Source organism: Zonotrichia albicollis, chromosome 3 (genome assembly GCF_047830755.1).
Source record: "Zonotrichia albicollis isolate bZonAlb1 chromosome 3, bZonAlb1.hap1, whole genome shotgun sequence".
NCBI lineage: Eukaryota > Metazoa > Chordata > Aves > Passeriformes > Passerellidae > Zonotrichia > Zonotrichia albicollis.
The window spans coordinates 12,814,413-12,838,449 of NC_133821.1; the positions used below are offsets into that span (position 1 = coordinate 12,814,413).

General features: G+C 46.9%; 3 protein-coding genes across 4 annotated transcripts in view; 2 read left to right on the forward strand and 1 right to left on the reverse strand.

Annotated features, from left to right (window-relative positions):
- The window catches only part of PSME4 (proteasome activator subunit 4), a 45,894-nt gene extending 38,065 nt beyond the window's left edge, over nucleotides 1-7,829 (forward strand). For both annotated transcript variants that reach the window (XM_074536714.1, XM_005486788.4), the window contains 5 exons: nucleotides 530-685; nucleotides 3,677-3,839; nucleotides 4,615-4,748; nucleotides 5,549-5,683; nucleotides 6,314-7,829. In XM_074536714.1, the coding sequence (XP_074392815.1) occupies nucleotides 530-685; nucleotides 3,677-3,839; nucleotides 4,615-4,748; nucleotides 5,549-5,683 (588 nt within the window). In that variant the 3' untranslated portion in view covers nucleotides 6,314-7,829. The remainder of the gene's footprint in view (nucleotides 1-529; nucleotides 686-3,676; nucleotides 3,840-4,614; nucleotides 4,749-5,548; nucleotides 5,684-6,313) is intronic.
- Nucleotides 7,830-12,147: 4,318 nt separating this feature from the next.
- On the forward strand, nucleotides 12,148-16,162 carry GPR75 (G protein-coupled receptor 75). The gene has a single exon (XM_074536724.1). It carries the CDS (start codon nucleotides 12,760-12,762, stop codon nucleotides 14,275-14,277), a length of 1,518 nt encoding a protein of 505 aa, XP_074392825.1. The 5' UTR covers nucleotides 12,148-12,759; the 3' UTR covers nucleotides 14,278-16,162.
- LOC102063659 (toll-like receptor 2 type-1) lies at nucleotides 16,091-21,475 on the reverse strand. Its single transcript, XM_074536715.1, has 2 exons — nucleotides 20,794-21,475; nucleotides 16,091-20,153 (listed from the first exon to the last, which is right to left on the reverse strand). Exon 2 carries the CDS (start codon nucleotides 20,150-20,152, stop codon nucleotides 17,528-17,530), a length of 2,625 nt encoding a protein of 874 aa, XP_074392816.1. The 5' UTR covers nucleotide 20,153; nucleotides 20,794-21,475; the 3' UTR covers nucleotides 16,091-17,527.
- Between the last annotated feature and the right edge of the window lie 2,562 nt (nucleotides 21,476-24,037).

Consider the following 24,037-nt stretch of genomic DNA (forward strand, 5'->3'; position numbering starts at 1 on the left):
TCTGCTTTTTAATTAAGAGTATACAATACTTTTAAATCAAATACTGATTTAAGCAAATCAAATAGTGATTTAGAGCTGAAAGATTTTATTTAAAGTGCTTTAAAACACTTAGTAAGTGTGTCTTGTTTAACATTTAAGTCACTTTGATAACAAATGGAACAGAATTTTGATATATTAACATTTGGTTCAGTAGTGGATCACTTTAAATCTCCTCATGAGCATAACAATTCAAAATCCAGTTTCAGAATGAGTCTTCAGCTAAAGAACTGCCCTTGAATCTGATTTCTGTAGGGTTTTACAATATATTTCTGTTTAACAATCTGCTTTGGAAGTGAAGCCTGTGAAAATTATTCCCTAAATAATAACTGCCTACTTTAGAGATAAAAGGTCAATGAAACAAAATTACCTGAATAAAGGAAATTCTTTGCAACTTCCCCCAGAAGCTTTTTTCTTAAATATTGTTCACTTTCCCTCAGGGGCCTGCTTTCTTTGACATTTTTGCCTTCTCACCCTGATTTATTCACTGCAGACAGCAGAAAGCAATTCTTGGCATGCCAGATACACCATCCTAACCTACCTCCAGACCATGGTGTTCTACAATCTCTTCATCTTCCTCAACAACAGCGAGGCAGTCAATGACATCAGGTGGCTGGTGATAAAACTCCTGGAAGATGAACAGCTTGAGGCAAGTGGTCCTTTCTGTGCACTGCTTTCACACCACTGTTTCTTGCCTTTGTCAAAGTTTTTTTTATGGAAAAACTGACATGTGAATTAATTCAGGAGGTATTTCTATCTCAGCATTCTTCCTGCTTTGAAAATGAGCTTTATAGGATTTGTTTCTTTCATATTCATTCCAGGGAAACAGTTGATAATAAAATATTCCATTAGTGATTTTTTAAAAGTTCACTGCTTTCACTTTTTCACAGAATGGTGCATTGCTTGGAGCTTGGTTTCAGTGCATGAAATAGGGATATTATTAATTCCACTATAAAGGTGTGTTGGTAGAAAATTCAACATCCAAGGTCAAATCCCTTCCTGTGTGAAAAGTGTGTAAAACCACTATTTATTTCTCTGTAGATCTGCCTCACATGTAATCATATCATATTAATGACAAAAATACTCTTTATATTTCCATCAAGAACTACTTAGAACTGAGGGGCTTGCGTTAAAGTATGTGAATTTAAGTTATGTTTAAGCAAAGTGGAGAATCTTTAGTGTTAACTTCCTGCCTGGCCTATCTCCCCTGCACCATCATTTTCCCTGGTGTTTCTGCAGTTGCCAAATATCAATGAAATCCTACTTTTGGATGCTTTTTTCCTTCTAGAAGAAAGATTCTGCATCACCTTGCAATTCTACAGAAGTTGTTTGTCAGAATACTTACCTCATAATCTCACACCATTTTGAAAAATACCTTTTATTCACTTGAATGCAATTTATTGAGTTACTTTAAATGTACCAAATTATCTCTCTGCACAGCAGAGGTGCAAATCCAAAAAGCCTACCTGTGTTCATAACCACTCTGGATCATGCTGTTGCCATGGAAGCTTTCACTTTTCTCTGAAAAGTAATCTTGTTCTTTCTTGGTAATAACTGACAAGATGCAGTATCCTGCTGAGTAATTCCTGTGTAGTTTTTGGATGCTGGATTTTTAAGATGAAAATCGTTAGCTTTGACTAGGATTTGATGTCTTTGCAATGTAGAATTGAGGTTTTGGTTCTTGGATTTTAAGATACTTTTATTTTTTGATTATTTTGATACCAAGGGCCAGAGCTGATGATGATTGTTTTAATATGCACAGCACTCAATGTCTTGATAAGCATTTTTCATATTGCACTGCAGTTTCACAGGAATGAGAGTATTTTCTCTCTGTTTCTCTCTGTATTTTCTCTCTCCTTGCAACTTCTACAGTTGGTTTGGCTCATGCTGTTGAGTGATTTTGTTGTGATATGGCTGCACTTTGATAGACAGTGATCAGTCCCTTCTTACCAAAAAAACCCCATAGGTGATGGAGATTCCTCTTGTTTTTATATTCTGTATTCCATCACGAGTGTGATCATTTATAAATTATTTAGTGCCAGAGGTGGTGAGTGATCAGCTGCTTGGTGAGTGATTTTAAAGGCTTTGCTTCCAGGTGCTCCTCACAGCAAAGTGTTCCTTCTGGCTGGGTGATTAATTTAGAAATAAAAGTGGTTGTAGTGCAGGGAGCAGGGATGTAAATGAGCCCAGCTCTCCTGAGAGCTCGCTCACTTCCCAGCCGAGCTGCTTTGTGTCTGGCTCTTGTATTAGCACATCTTGTCTCATTTAATAGCTCAGCTCTTCAGGGACTCACAATCTGCTGATAAACAGCACTGCCAGCCTCTCACCTCATCCTTCCTCCTTCGCTGGCAGCAAAGTAGATCACGTTAGAATAGTACCTTGTAGAAATTTAAATGGAATGGGTCAGAGTCTCAAGAGCTGATTTCAACTTCCTCTGTTTAATTATGGCAGCTCTTGCAGCTGTACTTATGGCTTTGTGAGGCTCAGAACATCATGTTCAAGGACATAATTTATTATTATAATCTGCTGCATTGGATTCAGAGCAGGTGTTTGTGCTCCACAGAGACAAGTGTTCTGTTTGCAGTTACCTGTGACAGAATGTACCTATCACAAAATCTGGTGGCAGCATCTCAACCAGTTGATTTGGTTTGCAGGTTTGTAAACGTTGGGAGGCTTTTGTCAGAATGTAATTATGGAAAGTGGGAGTGAGTTTTGGAGGGACTCCCAATTTAAATACAATTTTACACATCTATAACTTCCTGGCTTTGGGAGATTTGAGGAGATGAGAGAAATTAGTAATACTGATGGGTTAGTCACTTGGTTTTAAAGGCAAGGATGAGTTGTCTCTACTTGGAATTCACTAACAAGGTGCTGTGGTTTGTTTAAAAAGAATGGAAGAGGAGATCTGTGTTTTGAATGGCTTGGCAATTAGATGAAAGCTAAGTTTAGTCTTGTTCTTTGGTGCTCCTGTGTTGCCCTTAAGAATGTTTTTCCAGCCTGGGTTTCTGATTTTATTCATGTAGTGCAGAGGTCTGGTACTTGAGACAAGGAAGTCTCATGCTGGAGCATTACAGAACTGAGTTGTTGATAGTAAAGTTTGTTCTGTTGCTTATTAATCCAGCATCTGTTGTGCCTTTCAAAGAATACTTGTGCTATGGGTAGAACAGATTCATCTGAGTCTCTGGAACATTCCTCTTGCCTTTTCTTGGAAAAGCTCTTCTGCTTTTGTGAAGAACTAAATGCTTTTGAATAAAGCCCACTTTAAAACTGATGTCAATGCAGAGCCTGTTAGGAATTTTGTGAAGCAGGTTGATTATTTGGTCTCGGTCAATGTTTGTTTTTAAACTTTCTAAAGCTCTTCTATTGACAATGGAGTTAAATTACATTATTTCCTTGAGTAGCAGCTCACTTTATAGCAGATTCTGTGACAGTAGTTCTGTATTACAGCCAAGCATGTTGATTAATTTTAAAGAGAGTTTATTAGGTGTAATAAACTACTAATAGCAGGACAATACTTTAAAGGCTTTTGCTGAGCAAGACTTGGGTTAGTGGAGTGTGCTTGAAAGGGCAGTATGGCACAAATAAATAAATATAAATAAGTATAAATAAATGAGTTGTGTTGTGTCCCACGCGTGGCCAGGTGAGGGAGATGGCGGCCACCACGCTCAGCGGGCTCCTGCAGTGCAACTTCCTCACCATGGACGCGCCCATGCAGACTCACTTCGAGCAGCTCTGCAAGATGAGGCTCCCCAAGAAAAGGAAGAGGGACCTGGCCTCAGTGGGGGACACAATTCCTTCAGGGGGTAAGGAAGCAGCTCAGGAGGAAAATCAGTGGTTTGGGTAACATAGACTGCCACAGAATTTGATTTGCAACGTTGATGGTAAGAATACACAGCAAAGGCAAATATTTTCATTATGTATTCCTATGTTAAATAATTTCTTACTCTTTTAGAATTAACATTAAAGAAGTTTTCCCAGTTTCCAGTTCACAGATGAGGGATAGTAAGTTCCTCAATAAATAAATTCACAACATAGTTTCACTTCTTGCCCCACCTTACCTTTTATTTGTCAGCAGTGGGGTTTTTTATTCTAAAAAAACAAAGCAACAAACTCAAAGCAACCAACCAAAAAATAAACTGGAACAAAAACTGCCTTAGTTAACCCTGATTTGGAACTTTGGCTCTGCCTGGGCATTAAATGCATCCGAGTCACAGTCATTTGACCCAGAAGTTTGCTTTCCATATTGTCCAGTTCTGGGATTTGGGAAAACACTCTGAATGCAGAAAGAGGGAATGTGGAGATGTCACTCATGAGTTATTCATTAGTTTCTTTGAGAGAGGGAAGCTCATTTGAAATGTTTATAAAGTGTCCAGCAGTTGCAGATTGATTCCTGTTGGAATGAGGTGTAAAAAATTAAAGATACAAGAAGGGATCTGGGATTCTGAGTAAGGAATTAGAGCCAATCTGGAGATCCATGAGTTGATGTCTGTAGAACTCTCTGGGTTCCTGCAGAGCTGGAGGTCTCTGCAGTGCCAGGGGTTTGTTGCTGATGTTCTGTAACTGAGCTGGGTTTTGCAGACCTGGTGAAGCGCCACGCCGGCGTCCTGGGGCTCAGTGCCTGCATCCTGTCCAGCCCCTACGATGTGCCCACCTGGATGCCACAGCTCCTCATGGATCTCAGTGCCCACCTCAATGATCCCCAGCCTATTGAGGTAAAAATACAGCAGCTCTCAACTCAACAGAACACAGCTGAATACCTGTGACTCACTCTTAGTTCTCTTTTCCTGGAAAAACATAGGAACCTATTAAGAAATTTAATTTCTGCTGCTTTTTACTAAATGACTCCTAATAGTTTTAAAGCATGACCTGCTTTTAAGTATTTTCTGTAGTAGCTCTGTCCTTGCTTTCAAATTTAAAGCATTAAACTGAAAGCTTCAAGAGCTGTATTTATATGGAGGAAGTGGGGTTTTTTTTTCATTAAAGATGTCCCTTTTGTGCATGCCATTCTAAGAAACATCAACCTGAACCAAAACATCAGTCTGGAATTTTTAAAATGAAGTGTTATGAGCTGCCCTAGAAATAAGGTTTTAAAGAAATCATTGCCTTTAACTCTTACTGTTTTGCCCTGTCTGTTGGGTTTTGTTGACTGTGAGCCAGAGGAATGAGATGAAGAATTCCTTTGATGTTTTCAGACCAAAACCACCCTTTTGAAAAAGGCAGTGGGGGAAAATCACTTGGCTTTTATTTTATAAGAATCTGTGAATGTTTCCTAGCTCAAAATTGTAGACCCAGGAATCCTTTTTGTAAGAATATTGGAGTCACGACACTGGTCAAAGGACTAACCAGAACTGTGAAAATTAAAACCGTGGGCTGAATTCCCCAGAGCCCTGCTGTCCTCTGGGTCTGCTGCAAGCCTTGGTGGCACTGAGCAGTTGTGTTTGCTGTGTCCTGTGCTGGTTTTGGTGTGGAGCTGTGTCCCTGGCTGACAGCTCCATCCCCCTTGTGCTGGCAGATGACAGTGAAGAAGACGCTGTCCAATTTCCGGAGGACCCACCACGACAACTGGCAGGAGCACAAGCAGCAGTTCACAGATGACCAACTCCTGGTGCTCACTGACCTCCTGGTTTCACCCTGCTATTATGCATAGGTGGGTCAGCTGGTGGCTTTTGCCATTAGCTTCACTCTTAGGAATTCTGCTCCAGAGTCAGGGAGAATCCTTAACCACAGGGAAAATGCTGCAGCCAAATTTCTGGCCCTTTGCATCTTCCAGTGGTTTTGGTCAGATTTATTTTGGTTAAATATTTAAAATATTGCCCACCTTTCTGTGCATCCCTGTGCTTTGCTAAGACATTTACACTTCTTTTCTTGAATATTGATGTTCCTTTATTTTATTTATTTCTCCATTTTCTGCCAGTTGGCTGCCTTTTAAATGCCTGGCAGTGCCCCTAAAGTGCTGCTTTGTCCTTCTGATGCCTCTGAGGACTTTACACCACCCAGTCCAGGCTATCACCTACACCTCAGGATGGGCAATGGCTGCTACCACTGGGTTTCCTCTTCCACACTCTGGCTTTGCTGCCAGGGCTCTTCACACAGGCATGTCCCCAAAGAGTGAATCCATTCCTGGAGTTTCTCTTTGTTACACTACAAGATTCCCATCTCTATTGTATTGTGGTGTTTTGTGACAGTATTCCAAGAGAAGCTTTAATTTATCTTTTCATATGAACAAGAGCATGAGGCAATATTTGTGTTTTGAACTCTTTTTCTTCTTTCTTTTCAGGCTTCTCCTGGGGAAAACGAGGATGTAGGAATTTTTCTGCAAAATAAAGGAAACTCAAAAGAAATTGATCATGTAGAGAACTTTGTGCTGGAAATCCTGATGCCTAATCAAAACTACTGTTAAATACAAACATAGAGACCTGGTTCTACTCAAAAGGAATTTCACCTCCCCAGGGAGCAGCTGGGGGAGCCCCAAGGCTGCACCTGCAGGGCCTCATCGTGAGTCCATGGCAAGACCCTTCTCCTTGGCCTGCACCACACATCAGTCTTGTTTCTGCTTCCTTGCACACAGTGACCTACACGGCACATCCCTCACTCCCTCCTCCTGCCCCCTGCTCCCACATTAAGGATGTGCAGAACCAGAGAGTGCTGCAAACAGGAATTTCCCAGTGGAGCTCTCCAGTTCTGCCGATGCAACTCCTCCCCCAGCCCATACACAGCCCTGGGAGCCTTCCTTCCTTCCTCAGAGTTTTATTTTTCACTGCTGGGATTTGAGCACCATCCAGTCCACCTCAGGGCAGCATTGCCTTTTTGTATTCTCTCCCCTGTGCAAATGTAAATAGCCGAGCTCTGTGCAGTGCAGGGGTGGCAGGAGGCAGCATGGGCAGCTCCTGCTGCCTGGCCAGGCCTTCAGGGGTGTCTTGAGCACGTGTGGAATAAAAAAAAATCTATGATTCTCTGCATATTTTTAAGGGGGAAATGGGTGTTTCCATGTAATTAGAACCCACAGATAGGAAATGATGGACTTTAGTGGTGATTGAATTCACGGAATGAAATGTATGCACAGTGTGGAAAGGCAGTTTTTAACAGTGTATTCTCCTAAAGATTGAGCAAGCATATCTTGTTTGAAGATTGTGGAAGCTCTGTGTTTTCTTGCCTGCAGCTTTGTTAAGAGACTGGTATCAATTGGCTGTTTAACAAGCTGTTTAATATGTGTTACATAGTTGTAAAAGACTGTATAAATTGTAGAGGCATTGCATTGACAAAACATTGTACAGTTTGCAACCTTTTACATAACACCATTGTGAGATTAATTTGTAAAGATTCATACTTAGATGTTAATACAGTAGTGGTTCTGGCTTTTGTATCAAAACAAATGCCATTCTTAGTTTTTTAAATTATTTTCTTTAACAGAATATCTCTTTGTGTCTGAGAGGGTTTGTTTTGCTTTTCCTGTATCTCATGTCTGTGTCTCATTCAGATTTTACTGCAACACGTGTGGCCATTTCTCAATGCTGACATCACATACTCTGGTGTGATCCATTCATAGAACGTGAGGTACATGGAAATAACTCATAAACTGCTGTGTGTTTCATCTTTTCATGCAAAATCCCCCAGGAGCACTGAGACCTTTGTGTGGCTCATCCCAGATTTCCAAGCACAGCAGTGCTCCTGGGGCAGTATTTAAGGAGTGTCAGCACACGGATGTAACCACTGTATAGCGTAGTGCCAAAATTATGATTTCAATTGTGTACGTAGTTTAAGACCCAATAAATGGACTGTTTGTAACTATTGCATCTTCCTGTATTTCTAAAGAGGAAATGTGTTGGTTTGAGACTGGTAACTTCAGGTTTTTACAGTGCTTTTGAGCTTGGATGAGGCCTGTGTTTTTCCTGGGATTTGCTAATGAGTTAAAGTATCATTAAGGACTAATTAAAAATCTTGTTCTAATGTCTAGGAAATCAGCTTTTACATTTATGGAAAAATACCTTGTGCCAGGAAAACACCTGTTAACTTCTGAGGACTGGAGAAACTGGTATTTGTTGGAGAGGATTTTGCTGATGGAATTAAATCTTTACAAGTGATGAAATTAAATCTTTTCAGGTGATGGAAAGCCTTTGCTGCAGAGGATCATCTTTAAAGGATCCTTGGCTGATCAAGTGTTGGAGCAGATGTTGCATGTGCTGTTCTGCAGCTCTGCTGCTTTGTGCTGTACTTGGGAATCTCTTTTCTCTTTCCTTAGTCAGGGTGTAGCTGGAATTGGTTGAGGTTTCAGTGCACTGTAGGGAATCATGCTCTGGTCAGGAGTGATATTAATTCCCAACACCTCATAAATCAACAGTAAATTGCTTTATCCAAAGAGATCCCCCAGTAAATACAGCAAAATATCCAAAATACATTTCTATAGGATAAAATACATCTGTCGTAGCGTGAGCAAACTTGTGCTGGTTGAGTTTTAGTGAGGGAAAGGTTGTTAGTCTCTTGTCCTGAAAATGCAGGAACAATTTTTTACCACCAAATCTTCACCAAAGACCACAACTGCATTACTGGATTTATTCCCTAACTTTCCCCAAGCAACACCCACATCCTGAATTCTGAACTTTCACCACTGATGTCTTTTACTGTCTCTTCCCTGAAGCTGTCAAGATAAACCAACTGCAGTACCTCAGTCTGGAGAGGGAGAGATTTCTAGCAGCAGAAGAGAGAATTTTTCCCCTTGGAACGGAAAGGAGATGGAAAAATATCTTGAGCATAGTTTGATAGCCTCAACATCCTTAATGACCACCTGTCAGACTGCACAGATAACCTGTGACCATCATGGGGAAGCACCAAAGAAAGGCAAAGATGTAAGGCAGAATTTGGAAGGTGTTTTGATTTGTTGAGTTGGGGGGGGGGTTGTTGGATTTTTTGGGGGTTTAGTTTGGTTTTTAAACACTCAAGATGCCAGTGATGTACTGCTCAGTGACTCTTGCTAGACCATTAAATGGTGTGATCTCCCATATTTCCATAATCAGGTGGGTATATTTGATTTTTATTTTGATATATAAGAAAATTACAAGTAGGGAAATTAGATTTTTAACCTGTGCTTTTAGGTGGTACCACAGTTTCAACGTTGGTGGATTGTGTTGATAACAAGTTCATGAATGGATTTGGGTTTTAATTAAAGAGGCAAAGGGATGAAGTTCCTTGTTTCTGGTATATTATGACTTTATTCCTGTTATGTCCAGGTATCTCCCTTTCCCCCTTCTCACTTCTCTCCCAGGCTGCTGTGCTGGGTGCTCTGGATGATGTGATGATGTCTCCTGTCAGTTTTTCACAGTTAGGCATCCCCAGCATCCCACACCCTGCTCAGTCTCACACTTCCTTCCACAGCTTCAGGCTTCCTGGAATCCTGCAGCAGAGCCTCCAGCTCCCTTTTCCCCAGGGCTGTGGAAAACACAATAATCTGGTAAGATACAAGGGGAAAACCAAGCCCTGTGGCAGCAGAAGGGTTTGCTGGCCACTGTCCTGGGCAGATTTTAACTCTAACCCTGCTGTGAGTTACCAGCTGATGTGTTCTGCATCCTCATACCATCCTGCAGTACCTGAAAGGCAACTTCTAATTGGCTTATAATTCTATTTCTAATAAAAGGAGGGGGATTTAACCTCAGCCTGCTCTAGATTTCCCAGGTGCCAGCAGGCAGAGGAATCCCTGCTCCAAGGAAGGGGTTCCAGGTGGTTCATCCAAAGCAAGGCCCTCAGGTGCAGAGGTAGTTACAGCCTGGTTAATGTCAAAGACAAACTCTGTAAAGATGTAGGATGTTGCTGAGCAGTTTTGGTGCTGCAGATGGAGCTGGACACACATTTCCCTTGGGGAATGTGAGATGCCATCATTTCTGGTTGGCTTCTTAGGAAAGCCAGCAATAAACCAAATAAATCAGTTCTAGCAATACGTGCAGTCATATTACAATAAATCCAGGTAGAAGCCCAGCTGAGTTCACCCTGAAAGAATTCTGTTAAAAGCTTTTCACTGCTACTCTTATTTATTCTCTCCTGGCTTTTATTTCTATTTTTTTTTTCTCCGTTAATTCCCTCTTTTATTATTCCATCTGCTTTCCCCTAGAATTCTTTTGTTAAAAGCATAAGACACAAATCTTTGGCTGAGATGAGGACAGATTTCAAAAACTAAAAGTAATTTCCAGCAAATATCTTCAGAACTCCGTTGTCAAAAATGCCTTGGGAACATTATTTCTCCTTATGCAGTAGGAACTCCAAGACAATGAGAATCTTGGTAGTTCTAGAGAGCACTGGATTTTTAAGTGCATTTTAAGTAATTTAAGGAATTAAAGTTTAAGGAAAGGCTTGGCTGCTGCAAAGAGTAAATAGCCTTGTACCTTGTGCAAGGTAAGTTTTGTGATTTCTACCTTGCAAAACACACTTTCCCCCACTACTTTTCTCCCCCACCCTGACTTTGGTAATTCTTTTAAAAGCTAAGAAGTCCTTTTTAAAAGAGACAGACTGGTGAGACACTTTGCTGCACCACAGGGGCTGAGCACGGCTTTGTGCTGCCAGGGAGATCCTTTTTGCCTCAGCTCATTCCCTTGCTCCCTGAGAAAAATCCCTTCTCATTTTCTGCTGGAATGTCTGAGGCTTGCAGCCTTGAACCAGCTACAATTTCTCCTCCTTTTCAAATCACAGTTAATAGCTGTAGAGGGGCAAAACAACCAAACCCCACTCTTGCATTAGGGTAACATTTTATCACTCCTGTTTAATCCCATAATGAAGTGTCCTATAATGTTTATAAATAAGAAAATTCAAGGAGGGAGATGCAGTTTGTCTGTGAAAAAGCAACTCTTACTCATGAGGGCCAAGATTCACCCACAGATTTCAAATTAACTGTGAATGACAAACAAAAATACAAGTAAGGGAAAACAAAGAGACAGCCAAGCTGAGAGAAGAGATAATTTGAAGCCACAGGAAACCACATTTTGGGTTTTCAACCTTCTCCCTCTTGTATACAACCAGCTTAAGGACAAAATCAAGCCAAAAGGCACCTGCTCAGGCTGCAGGGCACTGCTGCAGCCAGCTGCTGGCATTTCCCCCAAGAACAAATCCACTCCCATGACCACTGGGAGCGTGTTTAGCAGGGCAAGGCTCACAGGCCAGGCTGCTGTCACCAGCCAAAGGTTTTATAACATTGCTCTGGGGTTTAGAAATGAAGGTATTGAAAAAGAAACAGGCAGGTGGCACTGGGAAGCTTTCAGGTATCAAACTTGCACATTTGTGGCTGTCTGGATGGTTCTACAAAGCACCAAGCACTGGGGTAGGGGATGGTTATTAAAACAATAGTTTAATGTGTGTATAATGATTGTAGGACACGTGCATGCACAAGTCAGAAATACTGGCTCTGCTGTATTTTCATAATGCTTTTGTGCCTTTCCTGGCTGGATTTTGGTCTCTTCCACCTGGATTTCCAGTGCCATGGAGGCCCTTCAGCTGTGTCTGCCTCAGAGAACGTGCAGAGTTGTTTCCTTACCCTCACATCCCTGAAAGTACTTCAAAACCATCCCTTAAATGCTCAGCTATCCATCACTACTCTATTTGTGATAGCAGTTGGCAGTTAAGAGAAAAATGATGCTGAATGTTTTCCCTCCCCATGGGAACACAGAAGGTTCTTTGCCTTCGCTTCTGAGCAAACACAAAGAGCACCCAGGCCCCACTGAGCTGGCTCAGGAAAGGGATGCAGAAGTGCAAGCAGGGCAGGAGCAGCATGCAGAGCTTTGATGTTGATGCTGAGCAGGTTTTGGGTTGGGGCAGGTGTTGTGTTGGTGCACAGCCAGCACAGATCCTCTGCTCTGGGTGGAGCACTGTGTCCAGCTCTGGGTCCTGGTACAGGAAAGAGCTGTTAGAGCAAGGCCAAAGGAGGGACCAAGTTGCTCAGAGGGATGGAGCAGCTCTGCTGTGAGGAAAAGCTGAGAGAATTGAGATTGTTCAGCCTGGAAAAGAGAAGCTTCAGGCTGACCTAATTGGAAACTTAGAGGAAAGATGCAGCAACACTATTTACAAGGGCATGTGACAGGACAAGGGAGAAAGGGTTCAAATTGAAAGACAGTAGGTTCATATTGGATATTAGGAAGAAATTCTTCCCTGTGAGGTTGGTGAGGCCCTGGCAAGGGAAGCTATGGCTGCCCCATCCCTGGAGTGTCCATGGCCAGGGCTTGGAGAAACCTGGGCTAGTGAAGGGCGTCCCTGCCCATGGCAGGGAGAGGAACGAGATGCTCTTGCAGTCCCCTTCCCACCCGTACGCTCCTGTGATTCTCTGTGCTGCTCCACCCGCTCGCATCACCGCTGCTCCCGGAGCTGCAGCGGCGGGCATGCAGCGCCAGCGCGGCTTTGAAGCCAGCTCGGTGCCGCCTCCCGCGGGCCGCCCGTGCCTGGCGGTGCGGGGAGGCCGCGGCTCTGCCCCCGCGGCTCGGCCCCGGCTCAGCCCCGCCGCGGCGGAGGGAGCGGAACGGAGCGGGGAGGGGCCGGGCCGGGCGCCATGGCGGGGCGGGAGCGCTGAGGCGGCGGCGAGCGGGCGGTGAGGGGGCCGGGCGGGAGCCCTGAGGCGGCGGTGAGGGGGCAGTGAGGAGGCAAGGTGGGAGCCCCGCGGCGGCGATGAGCGCGCTGTGAAGGGGTCGAGCAGCGATGAGCGGGCTGTGAAGGGGCCGAGCAGCGATGAGCGCGCTGTGAAGGGGCCGGGCGGCGATGAACGGGTCGGGGCGGCTGCCGGCCGGGCCCGCGGAGCAGCTGGGCGCGAACAGCAGCGGCCCCGCGGAGCTGCGGGAGGGCACCCACGCCGCCACGCTGGCCGCCTGCGCCTCCCTGCTGGCCCTCGTCTTCTGCCTCGGCTCCTACGGCAACCTCATCGTGCTGCTCTCCTTCTTCGACCCGGCCCTCCGGAAATTCCGCACCGACTTCGACTTCATGATCCTCAACCTCTCCTTCTGCGACCTCTTCATCTGCGGCGTGGCCGCCCCCATGTTCGCCTTCGTCCTGTTCTTCGGCCCGGCCCGCGGGGTGCCCGGCACCTTCTGCTTCACCTTCCATCTCACCAGCTCCGGCTTCATCATCATGTCCCTCAAGACGGTGGCGGTGATCGCTCTGCACCGGCTGCGCATGGTGCTGGGCAAGCAGCCGCACCGCGCCGCCTCCGCGCCCTGCTCGCTGCTGCTCACGCTGCTGCTCTGGGCCGCCAGCTTCACCCTGGCCACGCTGGCCACGCTGCGCACCCGCGGCTCCCGCCTCTGCCTGCCCATGGCCAGCCTGCCCCGCGGGCAGGGCAGGCTCATCCTCTACCTCTATGTCACCGACTTCATCTGCTGCGTGGCCGTGGTGTCCGTGTCGTACGCGATGATCGCCCAGGCCCTGCGCAGGAACGCGCGGGCCAGGCGGTGCCCTCCTGCCGCCGTGGCCGTGGGCAGCGCCCGGGCTCAGCCCTTCGCGGGGCCCGGGGCCGTGCCCGCTCTCTACAGGACCCAGAGCTGCGGCAAGCCGCCCCACGGCCATGCCAAGCTCCCCGGCCGGCTCCCGTTGGCCTCGGCCTTCAACCTGGCCACGGCCAAAGACTCCAAGGCGGTGGTGACGTGCGTGGTCATCGTGCTCTCCGTGCTGGTGTGCTGCCTGCCCCTGGCCATCTCCTTGGTGCAGGACATGCTGTCCGGCAGCGGTGGCTTTGTGCTCTACCAGTTCGAGCTGTGCGGGTTTACCCTCATTTTCTTCAAATCGGGATTAAATCCCTTTATATATTCCCGCAACAGCGCGGGGCTGCGGAGACGCATGCTCTGGTGCCTGCAGTACGTGGCCCTGGTCTTTTTCTGCTGCAAGCACAAGACGAGGCTTCGAGCCATGGGCAAAGGCAGCCTGGAGGTCAACAGGAACAAGTCGTCGCACCACGAGACCAACTCGGCCTACATGTTGTCCCCGAAGGCCCAGAAGAAGGGTTTGGAGCAGGCGTGCGGTGGCAGCCGCTCCAAGGACAGCGTGCTGAGCCCCAAGGCGTCCGCGGGGCAGCAGCAGCACTACGGGCAGAGCAGCTCCACGCCCATGAACACGCGGATCGAGCCCTACTACAGCGTGTACAACAGCAGCCCCTCGGCCGAGGCCAGCACCCCGCACAGCCTGCAGCCCGCGGGCTCCGCCTTCGCCTTCGCGCTCCATCCCTCGGGCAGCTCGGCAGGGCGGGAGTGCAGCGCTGCCAGGCTCGTACCGCTGCCCTCCGCGTAGCCTTGGCACCTCCCGGCCCTTCCAAAGGGCCTCCCGCTCCGCTCTGGACAGGAACTGCTCCCAACTCCGTGATGCTGCTGCTGCCGGTGAATAGAAACACCGCTCCCGTTGGCGTTGGAAGCGAACGCGGGGCTGTCGCCTCCTTGACGCGCTCTGGAGTTGCCGTGGAAAGCCAGCAAGGGGGATATTTTGGGTTTGTTACTAAGTTTTACTGCTGGGCGAGTAAAAAAACCCTAGATGCCATGATTGTGTGGTTCATTATGTCATTGTGCCAGGTTGGACCGGGCTCGAGGTAACCTGGGGCAGGGGAAGGTGATGCCTGGAACTGGATCATCTTTAAGGTCACTTCCAACCCAAACCATCCTATGACAACACCAAGTTTTATAAATACCTTGTCTTTTCAGGAAGGAAGAACTGGGGAGATGCTTGGTAGTATTTGAGTTTAAACTCTTCCCATTGCAGGAGGTTGGAAGAATCAATGTTTTTCAGTATTAACAAAAGTCCTTTATCTTCACAGGGTGAAACCCTGCTTCTGTGGAGGTAAATGGCAAAATTTCTATGAACTCAGCTGAAGTTCAGGATTTCAGTTTTGGCTTCTTTGTTTGGTCAGTGTTCTATTTCCTCTGGGGAGGGACATTTGAGAAGTGTGGCCCTGGGACAAACCTCTGCAGTACATATATTAATACCTGCTGGGCATTGACTTTAATGATGGTGGCATTCTGTATCCCAAAATAATTTGGAGAAGTGTTTTACATCTGATAGAAATAACCGTGCACTACCTAATTATATGCATTTACTTGAGGATAAAGATGAGTTTTGCAATATTATGTGACTGATACACCAGGAGGAGCACAGTCACCTCTGGAATTCCCTAACTGGTCAGCTGTCAGGCACAGAGTCGTGTTGCTGCTTGCTCTTTTGCCCATGACTTTGTATAAATTGGGATTTGGCCATTCCTGACGGTCAGAACTGACAGCTGCTAACATTTCTAAAACCAGAATGACAAGTTTTTGAAGTTTTGTTAAGTCTTAACATCAGTTTGAGTTCATCTGTCTGCTTAGAAACTTTGTCTGTTGGTCTACACAGTGAGCAAATAACAGAAGTCAAGTATTTTTTAATAAATTTACCCATTTGTGTTGTATCTTATTGTGGGAATTCCATGGGAGGCAGAACAATTCAGGGGCATTTAAATTCCCCTGAATTGCCCCCTGTCTAATTTAAATTAGACATTTCTTGCTCTAAGTGGCCACATCTCTTCCAAATAAGCAATCACCTTTCAGCTTCTGTGGACTTCAGCAGTGTCTCCAAAATAATTGTGCCACAGGCTTTTGATGCCTTGCTATGGGAAAGTGCCACATCTCCAGGAAAATGACAGTGATGGGAATGTGATTTGTTACTTTAGAGACAAAAAATGTCCACATCATTGCTGTCTGTGAGTTGTTGGTTCAGGCTTTTTGTTAACTAAACTGTTCTCAAGATTCTCCTGGAACACTGTTTTTTGTTTAACACTGAATATTAATTAATTCTGAATAATTCAAACCAGCTTTCTCGCAATAAAATCAGTGTGAACAACTTTCTAATACAAATGTAAAATGGAAATTATTTCCATAAATCTTTTCTCTCTGCCCAGATTTTTTTTTTCTCTAAATGAATAATGTGGTTCTTTCTAAACTAGGCACAAAAGATAATGAAGAGATCTTGTTTGGCTGTTCTGTATTTGAATTTCTCTTCAGTACAAATCGTACTGGAGGGAAAAATATACAAGAGGCAGTTCTGGGGGTTTGCTGTATGTGCAACTTCTCTGTCTGTGGGAAGAGAGGAAGTGAGAAATGTGACCACTGAGTGCTTTAGAAAGAGGAAAGCATAAAGGTTATTAGAAAAACAACTGATTAATTACTTGTGGCTCATTAATCTCATTAACAAGCGACTTCTGGTTGCTTAAATGAACAAAAATATTTAATATTTCTATAATTCACAGTCTTTTTAAGCCCTAGATCTCTGTGGTGAAGAGTTGGCTTTTTCAGCTGCTGGCCTGCAGGATTGTGGGTTTTATCCTCATATACAAAACCTCAAAGCTGATGATGCCAAATAGTTTTGCTGAGGAAAGGTGGGTTTGCACTGAATTCCAAGGGATCTTGGTCAGTGGAGATGTTTTTTGCATGTTCTCCCTTTTGGCAGCAAACAGGTTGGTGTTGGTCTGGTTTTGTCACAGCAGAGCCAGGAACTGGAATTGGAAAAGGAATTTTTCACAGTCTGTGTTCCAAACATGCTGCATTCCTGGACTGGGGATTTTCTGCTGGGAAGTTGTTTGTGTTTGCTCATCACAGGAGCAAGTCCAAGTCATGCTAAACCAAATAGTTTGTCCTCACCTGGTGTTTATTTTCTGTCACAGTCTGTTGATTTCCCTTGAATGTGAGAGTTGGATCAGCTGAGTTTCTTTTGTTTTTTCCCAAGCACAATAAATAAAATTATCAAGTGGCACTAGGTGAGGGCAAGGCCCATGCAGAGGTAGTACTGAATCCACTGGAAGTGGGTCAGGGTGACTGTGTGAACTTTCCTAAATCTAAACAATAATGTACACAACTTGCTTATTCCCCAGAGATTTGTGATTAAACAAGGCTCACCCCAGTCATTTAACAGCAAAGACCACAACACTCAGCTGGTCCTTTTTGTACTGTCTGGTTGTATATTTTATTCTGAATTTACAAAAGATTTTCAAGTCTCATCTCTTGCAGCAGTCACTGAACCCACAGTCTGTAGCAGAGTGGGTTTAGCCTCCCTCAGAGGGCTAAATTAAGTCAATCTTTACTCTTCCCTTGCCAAAGCAAAGGAAGGAGCTGCTCCCTGTGCACCAGCATGGTTTGTGGCTCTCCTACCTGCACACAGGGCGTGTTCCCACCTTAAGTGTCCCAGAACTGGGAATCAGTCCTAAGACACCACTCCTCACTGCCACCACCTCAGGAAGGCAGCAAGGACATGCAGCATGACCTGAGCAGTTCTTCCTTTCAGGTCACATCCACAGCACTTAAAGAAATGCTGGGAATAGCTGGTCAAATTCAAGCATCCAGGAGGAAAATCTTTTTTATCACTTTTTATCAGTGCTCGGGTCTGGATTCTTTATCAGAGGGAATAACGAGTGTGCTGCAGTCCCCCAGACAAACCCCTGGGCATCACAGCAGCCTTTGCAGGAGGTAAATGCTTTTATCTGACCACAGGCTGTCCAGGCACAGCCCTCAGAGTTCCGTGGGTCTCATTCCAGCTCCTGCATCTCCAGAGCAGATCCGTTCTCGGCTCTCACGAGCGGCTCGTTGGTTGTTTTTAGGACAGCTTTTAGCTGATGCCAGAACATTTTCTGCTTGTGTTCCTCAGGGCTCCACTTCAAGTAAGTTTTCCTTCTCAGCAGTTTCCTGAGTTTGCTGAATTTCTGTGGGACGCTGTGGGGTGGGAGATCTTCCAGCACGATCATGATGAGCGAATCCAGGTTTTCGTTCAGGACCCGGTGTTCGGCAAAATACAGCTCGTACTGGCACCAGCAGCTGTTCACAAAGCTGGGAGAGAGAACAAAAAGCACCTTATGGCTGTTCTCTATGCAGTAAAAAATGTTCCCAAGCACAGGATGCCCTGGCTTGAAATCCCTCTCATGGTAGCATATCCTGAACCCGTCATTTTCCAGCTTTTTCAGCAGGTTCTCTTTGGTCCATCCGGCATCGTGCTCGCTGTACGAGATGAAGGCATCAAAGAGTTTGTTCTCTGGCCTCTTCTCATACTGCCTCCTCTTGGCCATGCACCAGTACCAGCCCATCCTGACGTACCAGGGCCCGTCCAGCCTCCAGCAGAGCAGGGTGAGGGCCAGCACGGCCAGGCTGGCGGCGGCGGCGGTCACGGCCAGCTGCACAGCCAGGGAGCAGCGCAGCAGTGTCAGGCGGCTGCTGCCCACCAGGGAGCCCCGGCGCTGCGGGGGGAAGCTGCACCTCATGGCCCCCCTGCCCCTGATCTCCAGCTGGGGATCGTGGAGGTAGACGTTCACCAGCCAGTACAGGTCACAGGTACAGAAATAGTGGTGCCCTTGCACAGCCAGAAGCCTGAGGCTCGTCAGCGGGCCGAACGTGGCCTCCACAATGGTGGTGATGGCGTTGTCGCTGATGTCCAGCTCGACCAGAGAGGCTGGGAGAGAGCCACGCTGCAGAAAGGAGATCTTATTCCCTGACAGGTTGAAGTACTTCAGCCCTGGGAGGGATGCCCCGAAGCCATCGGGCAGCTCTGGGATCAGGTTGTGGCTGCTGTCCAGGCTGGTCAGTGCAGGAAGGTGGCCAGCAGCCTCCAGACGTGTGATCAGGTTCCCAGAAACATTGAGGTGTTCCAGCTTCTCCAGGGCAGAAGTTAAGGACAACACCTTCACCTTGTTTTTACTAAGATCACATTTTTTTAAGGCTGGTGGAAAAAGCTCTGTGTGTACACCCGTAATTTTGTTACTTTGAATCCTAAATATTGTTAGGTTGGAGAGGGATTTCAGGCTGGGGGAGATGACTTTGATGTCGTTGTTGCTGATGTCGAGATGCTGCAGGGAGGGGGGGAAATTGGGAAGTACAGAAATGAAGTTGCTGCTGAGGTCCAGAAATAGCAGTTCTTCCACTGTGTCAGCAAACCACTCTGGCAGCTCCACAATGGAGCAGTTGGACATCCCCAGGTGTTTCACTTTGTCTGGAAGGCTTTCAATGGGTGTCCCCACCTCCTTCCTGACAAAGGAGATGGCGTTGATGTGCACAGTTCCAGGGGGAGGGACACACATTGGAAGTGCGTTCTCGCTTTCTGAGAACGCTCTGTAGATGAAGTGGTTGCCTTGAACATGCATTTTTTCCAAGTTAACCAATTTTTTAGCAAAATTTGGGGGTATTTGGCTGATGTTGGTGAAGGACAAATCAATTTCCTTGATGCTGGAAGGGAGGCACAGCGTATCCAGGCTGTTGATGGGGTTGTTGCTGATGTTCAGGAACAAAAGCTGATGGGATGGGAACTCACAGAAGGACGAAGGATCCAGGATGTTAATGGTTAACTTGTTGAAGCTGGCATCGATGGACAGCGTGTTTTCCATGTGGAAGAACAGGGTAAACAGATACAGAAGATCCATTTCCACATTGTTGTGACTGATGTCAAGCTCCAAAATCCCGTCCAGCTGGGCTTTGCAGAGATCCTCATCCAATTTTAACATCAGCTCGTCCTGGGTGAGGTTGCTGTGGGACAGGTTGAGTGTCCCATTGATGGGAGTTCCACAGAGGGTGGGCTCAGGTGTGGCTGTGGGAAGGGCTGTTGAGTTCCTCTCTCCCTTCCTAAGAAAATTTCCTGGGCTTCTCCTGAGCCTGGGGCTAAGGATTTGCAGGAGAGACCGAACTCCAGAACGTGACAGCTCTGCTGTAGGAGCAGAAGGCTCCAGAGCAGCCCCTGAGGATCTGACAGAATTCCTGGAAAGCTGCAAAGACCTCGGAGCTTTGCCAGCAGGTGAGAGCTTCAGGTGGGGTGGGAGATCTGACAGAAGCAGCTTCTCATCATTAAATGATAAATCCACAGAAGCCAGGCTGAGCAGACTCTGGAATGCTCCAGGCTCAACAGCCCTGATCCGATTGTAGGAAAAGTCCAGAACTTCCAGCCAGTCAAATCCTTCCAAGTCTCCCTTGGTAATTTTTTCAATGGCATTGTGTGAGAAATTGAGAGCTCTTGCTGTTTTTGGAGCCCGTGCTTCTGAGACAGAGGAGAGATTTGAATAGGAGTAGTTATAAACCAGGAAGGCTGGAGGTGTTCTCCACGTTAGGAATCCATGTGCCCCGCTGAGTAAGAAAGGAATGAAGTAGAAATGAAGGCAGCCAGGAAGGATCTTCATCCTGGAGAAAATAAATGTTAAATCCATCATTATAATATGTTAATGAATGCCCTTTAAAATAATCCAAATTTGCTTGAAGTCCATATCAAATTATAATAATTTGGAGGAAGAGGGTTTGCATTTCCATTTTAAAAGAGGCTCCTGCCTTCCTTAGCACACGCCTGTCTTTTCAAACCAAGACAATTAGAAATGCCCTTCATGGCTCCGTGGGACTCAGGTTTTATGTCTCCCATCCCAGTGCACGGCAACCAAACAAAAAAAACCTGCTCAGCCACTCCAGTGTCACCCCAGGGAGCTCCACGTAACTGTGTGACCCCGGATTTTCCCCTGAGCCCAGCCCTGGAGCTTTGCCCTGCCCTGGATTTACCAGTGCCCATTTTTCTGGCCTTTCTTGTCAAAGTTTTCCTGGGAGCAGGGCATGGGATGGCAAAGGCAGGTGCAGAGCTCCATGTAAGTAACCTGTGTCACCACAGTGCCCTTTGCTGCCCAGCTGAAGGGAAGGGACATCAGTGACCTCCCAGCTCTGTCCCCACTGCCAGCAGCACCCCCAGCCCAGCCCACAGGAACCCGGGGGTCTGATAAGCATTTTAATTTATCGCACAGTTCTCTCCTCGCTTCCAGCCACCCTCTGCCCCCTATACCTGCTCTCCTGGATGCTCCTTCCACCCTTTCCGCTGCCTCCGGTGCCTTTTGTGGGGCTGGAGCGGAGGGGACACCCCTGGCCCGCCCAGCCTCGCCCCCTGCCCCGTGCCCGCCGGAGGAGGAGGAGGTGCCGGAGATGATGCTCCCCGAGGAAATCCGCCAAGTTTTCCCCTTCGCGCCGCTCTCGGGCGTTGCCCAACCCGTGCCCGAGGGGGAAATAAAAGGTGGAAGTTGCTCGTTTAATGCATCACTGCGTGGTCCCGAGGTTTGCCTCGGCATCATAGGTGGGGGAATAAAGTGAGAAATCGAGCTCAGCGAGGAGGGCATGGGCTGGCCAGAATCCAGCAGGGATTCAGACTGCAGGAATGCTGAGGGAGCTCGGAGTGATCCTTCCAGGAGAACACAGAGCAAAGAATGGAGCAACACCCCGGTGCTGTGGTCATGCTCTGTCAAAAACAACACTGCTAAGGGGAGCAGAGCCAAAGGAGTGATCCAGCCAAAGCTGACTCCGCCTTCGTTAACCCAGAAATTCAGGTTACTTGTGCTGTTAGCCCATGCTGGTGACCAAAGGCACTCAAACTCCTCATGACCATGAAATGACATCAAATGTAACTTCAGCTTTGCCTCTCCCTCAAAGAAAATAATGTAAAAACAGCTTGAGTGGGGAGGGAGCTCAGAGGAGAGGCCATCACACATCCTGGGGTCAGCTGATGCCCCACAGGGACACCTGGATAAGAACCTTACCCTCAATTATTACCTGGAGCTTTCACTGGGGCCAGAGCTTGCCTTTATCTCACTTCCAATTGTGGTTTTTTCCACTCTTTTGCAACCAGCAGTGACTGGAATCTCTCACAGCAGTGCAGGTGCCGCTCTGTCCAGCCCTGGGGGCTGGAAAACCCAAGGTTTGTGCTGTTTGTCTGTCTGGTCTGACCGTGCCCTTCCCTGCTGCGGCAGGTTCTGGGAATTGCCCCACAGTCATCCCTTCTTCAGACAGATCCCAACCTGCTTTCATAAAAGGGAAATTGATAAGTTGGGATGTCAGGGAAGAGTTTTGCTCCTGCTGTCAGTGTGGGGTGGTGCCCTGTAGCAGGACAATTCTCCACCTGAGTACAGCAGGCCTGCTCATGAGCCTTGGGCTGTGCTTTGCTTTGGGAAGATGGGACAGCTGCCTCCTAGCACAGGGGCCAGCAAAATCATGGTTGGAAGGGACAGAGTTAAAAAGGCAGCTTTTTGGTACAAGCACCGTTATTCCACCAACTTCCTGTGCTGAAATTATTCTGTCATTTATTTAATCCAATACATTCTCTGCACATTTTTTTAAGCAATGTCTTATTTTGGGAATTGAGGTAAGAGCAGGACACAAGAAAGGTCTGAGTGAGCAAGGAAGGTCCACACCATGTGGCCATGAGCAGGATCAATGTATTAATTCCCTAAACAGGTCATGTGCCACTTGTTCTGTCTCTCTCTGCAGGAAAAGGGGTTTTGTGCTCTGGAAATATTGCTTAATGGAGGAGAGCTGAACCTGCACAGGAGCTGCTCAAATCCAAACAGGATCAGCACCAGCTTTGAGGAGGCCAGACCACCCAGGAGCTTTTCTTATTAAGGTGGGCTTGGATTTGGGTGCTGGATAAATGGAAATGCACTTGTCTGTGTGAAACAGCTGTGCTTCCTGAAGGTGTAGGAGCAAATCTAAGCCAGTTGTTGGTCAGGAGGGTATGGGAGAGCAAATTATGTTTCTTTTGAAGGTGGATGTGGGTGCTGGGACAGCCCAGATTCCAGGCAGGAATAGCTGTGAGTGTGGAGCCTCCTGTGCAAGGGGGAGTCAGGGCTGAGGAACACCTTGAGGAAACCCTGGAGTCAATGGTTTGCCAAGAGCCTGATCGCTCACACCGTGGCAAAAGCTGCTGTTGGGAGGCACCAGGTGCTGTGACTTCTGAGTCAGGGATGTGCTTCCCCCTCCCTCCAGGGAGTTTCCTCCCCAGGAGGGGAATTCGGACATTCCACAAAATAACTATTCTTGGCTTGTCCTCTGATCTAATCAGCACAAGGAGGGATGAGCAGGAAGAGTCACTGTGTTGTGTTCCCTCCCCTGGCACAGCCTGAGGGATGCTGAGGCTGCCCAGAGGTGGGGGGCTCCAGCTTTCCATCAGGGCAGCTTTGATCCAAACTAAAACCATCCCAAGGGATTGTGCAGCTCGGAGCCACAACGAGGGGATCCAGCCAGCCCCTTGTGCAGGCAGCAGCAGGTGAAATTATTCCATCTTTTCCTGCACTGTGCTGGCAGGAAGGCTGGGAATGGGGGAATCTGGGTACAAGACTGTTCCATGGGGAAATTATCTACGTAAAAGATTTTTCCCCCTTTCCAGCTCCCTCTGCCACCTCACTGAGCCTCAGAAATTGGGGTATGAGCAAGAGCAGTGTCAATTTAAATGCCAAATCATGCTGCTGCTGCTGTTTGGATTTTCTGCTTGGTGACACACTATAATGTCTCACCAGGACAGCCCAGGGGAGTATTTTGGGCATTATATGCCCACTCATCTGCCACGAGGCTGGCAGGTTCCTGCCCTGCAGCCATCAGAAATTCCTGTGCCTTGCATAAGGGCTGCAGAAAGGAGAAGTGTGGTGGGCACAAGGAAGTGACCAACATGCACCGACCGGACACTGTTGCTACAGCCCCAGACGTTCCAGGCTCTGCTGGGTGTTGGCCATTACAAACTTGTTCAAAAATATAATGTAAATCTACTTCAGATCCTCCTGTCAGCAGTATTTCAACTTATCTGATCCCTCACCATTTACTTCTAGGAATGTCTGGTGCCAGCAAATTAAAACTTCCCAAATATTCTTGGCGAGGTGGACACACTACAGGGAACTGGACCTGGTGGCAGGAATGATGTTCAGCACAATAACAGTCCCTACAGTGTTAAATATAAATAAATAAACTGAATGCCCTGGGAAGCAGCCCAGAAAGAGCAGCTGAAGAGGGGTGAGGTACAGTGACAGGAGAATACAATTCCCAGCAGTTACAGTGAGGTAACATTGGTGTTGGGAGACAGCAGGAACAGTATGAAAACCATGAGTGGTGCTGCGGCTCCTGAGCAGGAAGTGTTGGCTTCACTTTTTCCTTCTGTTGGCAGCTGAGCTCCTCCCTTGAAGCTTCAGTAATTTTTGTGCCTTTTCTGAGTTGAGTTTACACCTTAACAATGGCGTCAGCGAGGGGGGAACGTGCCACACACGAGCCAGGCA